Consider the following 12,238-nt stretch of genomic DNA (forward strand, 5'->3'; position numbering starts at 1 on the left):
AGAAATATCAAAATAAATGTCGAAGTAAGAAAAAATAAATAAATGTCACGGTATATAAAGCATTAGTTGAAACAAGTTGTCTCTAAAATAATGAATAGATGTTTAAAAATTATTTTTCAAAGATTTAAATTGTTTAGTTGATTTTTTTTGGACTTAAGTGATATCGACGATATGCTGTAAAGTCTAGTAATAGTCAAGCCGAAGGAGAATATACAATAATTAAACAATAGAAAATCAATAGTCTAATTTTTCAGTTTTCTAAATTTTCATAGCTAACATAATTCCCCTATCAGTGTTTGATAAATTGCTGACAAATTTTCTTCTAAGAATTTGTTTCGATTTAACTCTTGAAACCTCCGTTCGTAGTATTAGCTGGTTACAAGTCACCATTTTTAAAGCTGAAGTCATCTAACATTGGATTTTCCTTATCAGTTTCCTGTAATGAAATATGATTTTTCTTTTTTGCTAATAAATCAAAAGAGTCAGTTTTTATTTTTATACTTTTTCTTTTTCCTGTTGTTTCATAATACAATCGTTTTCTCTATTCATGATGTACCTGTTTGTAAGGATCTTTATATACTTTGTTGAATTTATTTTATCTTATAAACTCAACACGATTATATTTATAAATCATAATCATCATATACTTAATTCCAGTTTTTTTTTTTGGCTTGGCTCATTTTTTGGTAACTAATAATTGAAGCATTTTTTACATTTATTATAATAAAAAAATTTATTTTAAGCAGAAATTATAAAGTTTTCAGTGGTTAAGTTTAGTTTTTGACGTGGATTAGGGTGAATTTGTCCCACTGAAAAAACATTTTCTTAGAGCCTTTGCTTTCCCTCTAAGGACCTGCAACCCTCTTCTAAAATATTGCCAAAGAGTAGTTACCTAAAGCCACTAACGATGGGTGATCACGTCTTGTGCTGATTTTCAAGAACCCTTTTCATTCAATCCTCACCAATTTAGGAGACAGGTTAAGTTCGGAAAATGAAACACTGAGATTGAATAATAAATGTTCCCACTTGTTTTTAATGAGTGAGAGTAACTCAGTAAAATGATTCACGAGCTTCCCACTGGCTGTTAAAATATGAGTGATGGATCTGCGTTGCTTTACTAAGTCAGGAAGGGAGTGAGCGGTACCTGATTTGTGTGAATTACGATACCCATCGCTCTTAAATCTTTTTTCCTCAATCAGTGAATCAAACTCTTAGCTTCGAGTGAATCATTCAGATTTCAGAGCGGTTTCGGTTATCAATTTCAGGCACACTTGGGTTTCTTGATACAAGTTTGCGCCAGCTGTTCAGCAACTGCGAAGTCTATTCACGATTTTAAACTCATCAGACTGTGTTTCCAAGACGGCTTAAGACATAAGGAAACTTCATCAGAGGATGTGGCTTAGGTCAGCAAACTTTCTTATTCGCATCGTTACACGGTTTTGCAAGACGGTCGTTAGTTTAATATACGGACTCATCTAGTATTCGCGTGGTGGAAATGTTATTCTGCATTATTCTATATGGCAGGTTGGAAGTTGTAGCAAATAGAAAGTAGATTCATGTCGTCATTAAGTATTTTTACTAGAACGTCTCATTAAGTTTTGAATTACTAAATTTTTGTAATTTTTTTTTTATTAAATCGTAGATGAAACAAAATAAATATATAAAAAATTAATTAAGTAGGCTGACCTGGAATAGGAGGTATCCACTATCGTACATCCAGTATTGGTCATCGCGGACTGAAGAGGGCGGTCCGCCAACCCGTTGGAGCTGGAGAGCGAGGCAATCCTCCAGCAGGCTTAGGCACTGATTCACTTTAGTACCCATCACATCTGCAAGACAATGTTCAGTATTAGGAGAAGAAAAAAAAATATGAAATATGAATAATAATAATCAAGAATAAATTCATTTAAAGATAATAGGTACGTTAAATAGAGGACATAATAAAAAGATGAATCAATTACCTGATACAAAGAGAAATTTTTTTTATTTAACTTCATCAATTAATTAGCAATAATAAGGCATACATAATAAATAAATAATGATAAGTTCTTATTATGAGATGTATTAACAGAAACATTAGAGTTAAAATATATCAGAGATTAAAGAAGAAAATATGGTGCGGTGCGCGTATCACAAAACTTTCGCTAACAACCAAGTTTTGAATAAATTAGTGGACTCGCGTTATTTTTTCCCCCCAAAAAACCAGAAACAGCAAACATTTTGAATCTAACATTTTTATTTTTCTCTTTCGTTTATAAAAAAAAATATTTTTAAGGGTTCCTGAGGTGGAAATAACGAAGACGTAAAAATATGCTTATAATCGGGAGAGATCGGACGGTCTGGTTTTTTTCCGATTCAAAACCTGTCTATTTTTCCTTTTTTCTCCTTTAATAAATCATCAGATTCCTTATTTTTTGTGTTTATTCATTACTTATTATTGCCCACAATGATAACCGGTTATTTATTTCAAATAAACAAGATTAAAAGCATTTTAGGGGAGCATTTTTAAACAATCGTATAATTTAAGCCCTGTAAAATAATTTCAATGGGAATAAGACCTTTTTGACATTAAAGGATATTCAATTGTACCTTTATATACAGAGTTCGATCAAAAACGTTAGAAATTTTTTAAGTAAATCAAATATATGTTGAATTGACTCTATAAAGTATCACTCGATTAATTTAATTTAATCGATTAAGTTAATTTTATCGAAAAAGTTGCTGTTACATTCCAGATATGTATTCCCCTTAAATATATCATAATTAAATAACATTTCAGTCTTGTACGGTTTTTAGTTTTTGAGCTAGACTGACCACACACATAGAGAACATTTTGCTTGACTTGGGTATTTGAAGTCAGACCTCAAAAAGTGTATTTCCGTCGAAAACTTGAATTAAAAATTTGAACGATCGCAAAATTTTCCCCTTGCTGTATATTTTGTATAAGGGTAAATGAAAGTAAAAAAGAAAATATAACAAAAGCTAATGTTAAAAATAAAAATATAGGATTTTTTTTTCTTCTAGTAGGTGCGTGAGGATGAAGTCATGATTAAAAACTGGTAAAAGGTAGTCCCTTTAGCAGCATTCTGGTAATGCATTTGAAGAAGGGACTGAGGGAATTTGATTATTTGGAAGGGGGTAGTCTGTATTTTCGTCAGTCTGTTGGTGATGGGGCTCACAAGGTATGTTGATTAAAGATATAGAAAAAACAAATTCATAACAAAATAATAACAATGAAAATTAATATATACGAGCAGGAGAAAAAATAAAGTATTCATTTTTTTTCAAATCATCAAGTGTGTTTTTTGAAGAATAATTTTTGAATAATTTACAGCATGTTCCATGTTAAAGAATAAATATCTAATTAATTTTCAAAGCAAGGTAATAACATGTAAATTATCACTTGTCAATCCACATGTTAGGCAGGGTTGGGGAATAAAACGACTATTTGCATTTCAAATATACTTAGATTATATATAAAATTTTCAATGGGAAGGCTATAAATTTCAAAATTAAAGATAATAAAAACATAATGATGGAATAGAGAAACAAGTCCTGCATTATAACAACACGGAAGGGAAAATTATATAACCAAAAATAAAATAAAAATAAGAACCGGAGAGAAATTCCACCACTGTATAATATATTAATAAAATAAACTTGAATAGTCACTACAACAAGCTTAATGACGAGTGACTGATAACTGTCGTAGAAGTACCATAATGACAGTGATAGAGTATGACAGTGCTTGTCTATATGTGACAGTGACCTCACCTCGTTCTCAGTTTAATAGGTTAAAGAATAGTAACAGCTGATAATATAAGCCTGTAACCACTTTTTTTTTTTTAAGCCCATCGTAGTTTCTGATAACTAGGGATGGGATTTTTATCGGTTAAAACGTAAAAATATAATAAAAACTTAGGAGTATTTAATATAAAAAATTTAAAAGTGGGGACATTCGATACAAAAAAGCCTGAAAATAAATTACCAATAAAGTAACATATACAAGATTTGTTAAAAAGTATTTAAAAAACTACATTGAACTGAATTGAAATGATTATTTTAATATTTCTTAATCGTTTGTTAATTTTCATGCGAGATGTGTTTATAAAAACAAATCTTTAAAGATTGTTTCCAAAAATCGTTTTGTACCGTCTGAACGATATATCATTCTACATTTACCTACATAATAGGTGGGTATGGTATTTGAAGAAATTAAGTGATGGGGAATCCCTCCAAAAGTCGAGGAAACTTTTTCGATGTAACTTAAATCAGAGAAGTAAGTTGAAAGATATCATCACAAACCATTGAACTCACTGAAAATTAAACAGGCTAGAATTACATTGATAAAATTGTTAACTTACGCAAAGTTACATACTTATTTTAGATTTTTAGGAAACTAATTAAGAACTATCTGGGTAGTAATTTTTATCTATGGAATTATTTATTTTTTCTAATTAATAAAAAAAATCGTTTAAATTACAAAAAAAAAAATCAAGTTAAAAGAGAAATAGGTACTGAACTATTTACTTATAAGAAAAATATTTAAAAATATGAAATAATATTGGGTTTAAAATTGTTAAAAATATCATGAAATGAGGAAGCATAAACATGTAAACACAATTTGTAGGAAAAAATAATGTGAAAACATAAAAATTGCATCCTAACTGAACCTTCAAATACTGATTTTAAGATTACGTTTACTGTATTTGAATTAGGGCATTGGTATATATTGCTCCAAGCTACAAATATAAAGCTATTGTTATGAGATAGTTCACTGTCAAGGCGTCTGCATGTACACGATAGCTAGTGTTATACATTACATAAAGGTATTGCCTGCGATAGCTGTTACTATCACTGTCACATTGGAATATGTGCTTAGCACTAAGCTGCTACTTGCAAGAGTAATTGTAAAGATGAGCTACCTGTATGCAAGCTTGTACCTACAGGACCCGAAAGAAAGTTGTCGACCAGCTTTATCCTACACCAGCGACACACTTTACTGCCGACATACTTGGCTGTTTTAGCACCGCTGCTAAACAAATACTAATTTTAATTAATTTTATATCTGTTCTCTGTATGGTATAAAGATAGCATCTTTGATAAAAGTTATCACTGACCTACAATCCATAGCAAGGCGACACACGTTAAGTGAAATTAACATCGAAGCTTTCTCCTAGCAGCTGAACACTTGTATTAGAATTTCAGTAAAACTGAGGGTAGATGGGATAAAAATATGTTCATTATGTGTAGCGAAAATCATAATTTCTCATAAATTTTAGAATTATAATGTTCTCAGACATTAAAATTTTCTGTTCATTGAAAATAAAATTTGTAAAATTTACAATTATATTAAGCATAATGTTCATAATTGTGAGATACAAGCCTTGTGAAGAAATTACTTATAAACATAGGATTAAAAAGGAAGAAGATTTTATGTAGTTAAGATCTGATCTGCAATGTATAACGTATTGAAGTATAAATGAATTTTATTTGTAACTTAATAAGAACATTGTGAAAGGATTGTAAAGAGGAATTAGATGATATTTTGGAGGCTAAAACTCAACTAGATCAATAAATTAGGTTTAAAAAAAATTAAAACTTAAACATTAAAAAAATGAAGAATCCACCTCTCATATATTGTTTAGTACCACTAGAACATTATGTTCCATAAAGTCCTACGGATCTGTGCGTTGGGTTTAGGTCTAGAAGTCGTGGAAAGGATATAAGCTACATCAGTTTTTATTTTATAACTCGAAAGCTAAGTGGTTTAGTGACGAGTTGATTCTTTGTAAAACTAAATTATTTAACTTTTCGACTAATGTATTTATATAATTTTTTTTCTAAAGAACGTAGTTTCCGGGATATGGTAGTGACAGTCAAATTAGCCTTTGAAAATTATAAAAATAAAACAGTGACCTGTATAATAGTAACTTGTACTTTAGTACTTTTTAACACCTATAATATCACTTATAGTCCTCCCTATTCTGAAAAAAATAAATATTAGTGTAATTACCACGTTGTTTCTATACTTGTATTTTGAACTAATACTATTAGCTTTCATTATGAAACAGGGCCCAGAACATTACAAGCGAAATGATCCCACTAATTGGCGTCGGGTTTGGGATGGAGGGGAAAGTGGTTTAGTAAAACTGTGTGAACAGTTTTTGGCATATATCCCGAAAATTATTCAGTTTGGTAAAACGACTTCTATAAAAAATTGAAATGTATTAAATTTCCTATAAAAGTTGTCAAATTACCTTTTTTTGAGGAGGGATTTGTCTTTTTTTTTTTTTTTAAAAAAAGGCAATTTTAAAATATTTTAGAGGCAATATGTTGATTTGGCAAACATGCCACCTACATATCTCTGGCCAAATCAACATGATTAAAAAAAAAATTCATATGACCATTATTTTAGGTTATTTAATATACTTAAAACTTCTATAGAACTCAATTCTTCAAATCCAATAGCTTTTTATGATATAAGGAAAGGATTATAAAACGAACGGTTTTTATCTCGTTCAACTAAACAGGAAATATGTTTGATAACAGCGATGCAGTTGAGCTATTAATAACAAATTAATTGTACATAGCAACAGTGGGTGAAGTGGTTCTTCAGTGAATCAAGTGCAGCTCGAATTAAAATTTTTAGTTTTATTTTCCTCCTAAACCGCTTGTAGGTATACTCCATGATATAATGCAATGTTTTAATAATGCTGTGTTTAATATTGTAAAAAAATAAACAAAATTATTGTGTTATTTTTGTTTGTTTTTTACAATATTAAACACAGCGTTATTAAAACATTAGCCTTATTAGAGATACAAAGGACCATATTTATTTTATATTATATTTTATTCACAAAGCCTAAAAGGTGTTTACAAGAGAATAAAAAATAAAGAATTATCTTTTAAAGGAATTATGAGAGAAATTGTTGATTACACATGTCTATAACCAATTATTAGATCTGGTTGGCTGATTCTAATATTCATGTTTTTGCTGCGCTGAAATCGAAAATGAACTCTGTTTTCTTCCACCACGTACAGTTTTATTGGAAATTAATGATATTCAGTGCCAGCTCAAAATACAAGAAAACTGTTCATTGCAACTAAGTCACACATCCTATCAACTTCAATCATTCATGGTATCAAAACTACGTTAAAATACACCGTGATGAACATGAGACATTTATTAGGCGTGTATGTTTATTATATCTCAAATTCAAATTGACCAAGTAGACTCTAATTAATTTATTTTAACGCCCTTTTCATACTAAAAAAAATTAGTGTTGATAGTTAATTTTCTTGACTTTTGGACTTAAAAGCTAATATATATTTTCTCACAATATTTATTAATAAAATGTATAACAAAGTAAGTTTCTATATAAATACGAATTCTAAAATAACTGGAAAGAGAATAGACCTACCATTATCTAGATATATATAAATAAAAAACGTTAGAAAGTAAGTTGCAAAACAATTGTAAGAGATAAAAAGATAGTAAGTTGGATAAAGAAATTACACATCATGAAGTTCCAAAAAATCTGAGAAGAAAATTTTATTTTCATATTGAAAAAAGACAGTTGACCGAATGAAGTAGATTGGAAGATAGTCCGGCTAGGAGTCAATAAAGGTTTCAAAATAATAAAAGAAAACTATTTATTGCTAACCAACGCCCCACTTTATTTTAGATTTCAACAAACCAAAAAAACATAAAAACAAGTCATCAACAAGATTATCAAATAATTTCAAAATATTTTATAAATGTATTTGAACAATAACAGAACTTACATATTACAAAAATGTATAATAAAATATCACATGATAATTTGAACAATGCCTAAAATCGTGTTATAATCTTATAATAGATTTACAACGGAACCGATAAAAGCATTGTCTGACAAAATAGCCCAGATTTTTCCTTTCATTAAAAATAAATAAATAATAAGTATTAGAATAAATAGGGAATATATTTAGTTTTTTTTTTAACTAAGTAGGAAACAAATAAATCTCAGAAAAATATTACAATATTCAAGAATAAATTCAGCCTTAATGATCAATGAGCAAAAATAATTATTTTAAAATACACTTTAAAATAATGATTAAAAAACACATAAAGCCTTGAAATAATACTGACCAAAGCAGTGTTGTATTTTATTAGTTCCTTAATATGATCCAAAAATAATTTCACAGAGTAGCTGAGCCAAATGAAAAATAGTAGCCATGTGTAAAAGAGAGATACAACCCAAACAGCCATAAATTTTCTATTCCATGTTCTCTTCGACGGACCCATAAAAGCACAAACAACTATTCCTCTCGTTTCATTTCAATCTTTCCTTTCGTTCTCCTCCCTTAATACACTGCCTCTAATGTACACAAGATAAAGGAACAGTGAGATATCTGTAAACACAGAGCTGTTGGCAGCGATGTGCCGATTCAGCATGCACTGGGACATTGAACTCCCTGGAACAAACAAGCTGACAGTGAACATTAAACAAAGCGAAGTGTACGACTCAGTCGAAGGCCGATACAACGTTAAAGTTTTGAGTAGGACGTATCTTATGACTCATATTGTAGGTTAAGTTAGTTCTAATAAATTATAGTTAGTTCCTTAATGTGGTCTTAATATAATTTCACAATGTTACTGAGACAAATAAAAAAATATTAGCCATGTGGGATAGAGAGATCCAACCCAAGCAGCTATACTTTTTCCATTATTCCTAATAAGCAATAAAAGTTACCGATAATATTTCTATAAAGTTGACTTCTATATAAAATTCTAAAATTATTGGAGAGAGACTTGACATGCCTTAGTTCATATATATATATATATATATATATAAATGAAACAAAGTTGAAAAGCACATTGTTAAGCAATAGCAAGAGATGTATGATGGATAAAGAAAACCTGGGAAATAAATATTAAAAAAAAAGTGACACAATAAATACAATAAAAACTTTCTCAAACGGAAGCATAATAAACTACTGTAATAAATGTAATATGAAATATATAGCATATTTGTAAAATTGTTCTGGGTAAAGCTGAAAACCCTAAAATAATACAACTAATGCTTCACAGATGATTTATTATTTTTTTAAAATAATTAAGTATTCAGTTTCCGGTGATACGCAGTTTAAAAATTAACTCTTTTCTCAGTATTAGCAATGATTAATTCATTTTAATCATTAATTTTTATTTCATAAATTTTAAAATTGAAGTCATAGAATAAAATTTCAAAGCCTTTATTCGGGGCAACAGCCCTCAACTGGATATAAATATTTGGATTTTATTTTTAATTTTTAGAAATATATGTTTGAATCGTAATTAAGACCTATTAGTAAAAAAAATAATAAAAAAAAGCCACAAAATGAGAATAGACCATACCGTCCTCACGCATTCTCACCTGGTCAGAAAACTGCCACCTAAATGTGCCAATATTGTCAGTCCAATCTCAGGATTAAACGTATTTTTGAATGAACTCACTATTTATCAACAATAAGTAGAATAGGACTGACCTCAAATTAAACAGCAGCTTTCATAGATGAGGAAGCTAAAGTCCCATTAGTATTTAAATTTTTAAATGCGCATCGCCTCCTTTTCGAATTATAGGCTTTCTTCGACTTTGAATTTAATTTTTTATTTTATTATTATTATTATTTTTTTTTTAATTTTTATTGTTTTATTTTTATTCTATTTTTTGAGTGTTGTATTATAATTAAGTGAGCGTGTTGTGTATCTTTATAATTATAATAATCCACAGGCGTTGATGACCAAAAGGTTTTACGCCATTAAACAAGACTAAACAAACAAACAAAAAAAGCCGTAATTATAGAAGCCCCATTTTCCAACAATGGAACACAAGAATTTGAGAACATAATCCTTTGATTGGGAGCGGAAGATGGCTTCAAGCCATACAGGCAACCATCTTCAATCACTATAAAGCAATGAATTGCACCAATAGTGCAGTACCAAGAAGTTTAGGATACAAATACCGCTGCTTATGATAAAACATACAGAATAATATTTAAAATGATATAAAAATTAATGGTTTAACATATTTTAACAAATTTATAAGATCAATATTTATAAATCCCATGATGTTTAAGTAAATCATATATTCCAGAATCCCCTGATTAAAATGACACATCAAATATATCAAAAACCATAATTACGTATGTGTTCGATGAACCTTTATTCTGGAATAGTTATTTATATTTGTTTCTCGGAACTTTTTTATTAAAAGTTTTTCTCAATGAAATTTCTTGTTACACAAGTTATGTTAAAAGTGAATTGTTAATGTTTTTTGTAAAGCAATTGAACAGAAAAATTGAAGATTGGAGATTGTCGGGGGGTACGGTCAGTAAAGAACAACATAAATAAACAAAACCATATTTATTTATTTTATGCCGACGTTTCGACCTGAGTTTAAGGTCTTCATCAGGGGTTGTGGCGTAGCAGGTAGGCCTACCTGCTACGCCACAACCCCTGATGAAGACCTTAAACTCAGGTCGAAACGTCGGCATAAAATGAATACATATGGTTTTGTTTATTTATGTTGTTCTTTGCTGACCGCACCCCCACGACAAACTTCTCCAATCATTAATCTACGGTCAACTATCTACACCTTATCAGAAAAATTGAAGATGGTCAGGGGTAAGGCCAAGAAGAATAAAAGTAATTTTCAACTATTTATTAATTGCTGACGTTTTAAACCCCAATTTAGGTTTTCATTAGAGTTAAAATAAAAAGATACAAAGAAGATAAAGCGAATGTAGGCATAAAAGAGTAACATTAAATATAAAGATTTAAATGTGGAAGTATACAAACTATCAAAAAACTTAGATAAATAAAATAGTAAGAAGTAATAGTAACACTTATACCACCTAATACTAATTTAGTTGTTAGGCTTTGTAGTACTTATCACCTGTCTTTATTTAAATTGAGGCAGTAGATAACTCATCGGTAAGGGACTGTGCTACTAAATTCATGGACCTATGTTCGAATCTAGCTGTGGCAGATAATTATTTTCTGTTTCACTGTAGGCGTGAGTCAACACTGTGGGTTCGGGAACCCAACGAGATCCACCGAAATTCGGGCATAATTCTGACCAAATCACATTCTTATAGAACATTTGGTCTGGTAACAATACTTCCTTATAAAGTACTGACTCTTCGTGGATTGTAGCTGTAGAGATTTAATTAAATTTTGTTTTTTAATCTTTATCTAATATTTAAATTACCACAACCAGATATTTTTCTTTATTAATTGTTCACCTAAATCACTATCACTTCTAGTACCTATTATTCATTATGATAACATTTACTACTAACTCAATATTTTTAATTTACCAGTTCATACTTAATTGCTGTGTTAGTTATATTGTTCTCTTAGTTAATTAATCGATATATTCAATAATATGTATATATTCTGTTGTATCAGTTCTTTATTCTTTATTATGTTTGTTAATATTTTTTTCCTTATTATTTTATTTAAGGTTTTTAGTAGTAAGCAAACCTTTACCTTTACTACCGTTGTATTTAACTCATTCACTCTTACATTGGTTATACATTCTTAGTATCTTTTTATTTTAACCCTAATGAATACCTACGATCGGGGTCAAAACGTTTTTTACTTAGTGCTTGACCACACCTCCTTTAATAATTTATATATAAGAAGTTAAATTGAAACTTTTTTTTGAAAAAAAAAATCATTAACTGTTCCGTATAAAAAAAAAAATTTCACATTTCTGTATAGAAATCAAATATAATACCATAAAACATAAAAATCACAATGTTAAAATTTAATACTAATGCACAGTCATAACTTTCTTGATATGAACGATTCAGTGCACAAACCATAAAAAAGAAAAATTAAAGATGTCTCCGAAACCAAGATTTTTATTCTAGTTAAATAACACTAACGAGAACTTTATGTAAAGCATCTGGGGTATCTGAATTTTTCCAGGTTTTATTTAAGAAGTTTCAATTAAGAGAAATAAAGAGAGTTACAATTTAATTATATTATTTCAATTTCTTGAGACAAGGTAATTATTTATTAAATAAATCAAAAATTTATATCCATTTTTGTCTCAACACTTTTATTTTTCACCAGTCCAACGTTTCGGCCATTCTAGCCATCAAGGACATTTTCAATATAAGTTTCTTTTGGAGGCTATTCTGCCCAGGTCATTTTCTTTATTATAAGTTAAAAGCCTATTTTTTAAAATTTAAAATCATTAAT

The 12,238-nt window shown here is 29.2% G+C and overlaps 1 protein-coding gene across 3 annotated transcripts in view; it reads right to left on the reverse strand.

Moving 5' to 3' along the window:
• The window catches only part of knockout (Stork-head domain-containing protein knockout), a 146,119-nt gene that overhangs the window by 66,710 nt on the left and 67,171 nt on the right, over positions 1–12,238 (reverse strand). For 2 of the 3 annotated variants that reach the window (XM_014430804.2, XM_014430803.3), the window contains exon 2: positions 1,687–1,829. In XM_014430804.2, coding sequence (XP_014286290.1) covers positions 1,687–1,824 — 138 coding nt within the window. In that variant the 5' untranslated portion in view covers positions 1,825–1,829. Of the gene's footprint in view, positions 1–1,686; positions 1,830–4,925; positions 4,990–12,238 lie in introns of those variants that run through there. The other variant, XM_067044889.1, reaches the window with a different exon arrangement.

This window comes from Halyomorpha halys, unplaced genomic scaffold, assembly GCF_000696795.3.
Source record: "Halyomorpha halys isolate HHAL.00 unplaced genomic scaffold, Hhal_1.1 Scaffold914.1, whole genome shotgun sequence".
Lineage (NCBI taxonomy): Eukaryota > Metazoa > Arthropoda > Insecta > Hemiptera > Pentatomidae > Halyomorpha > Halyomorpha halys.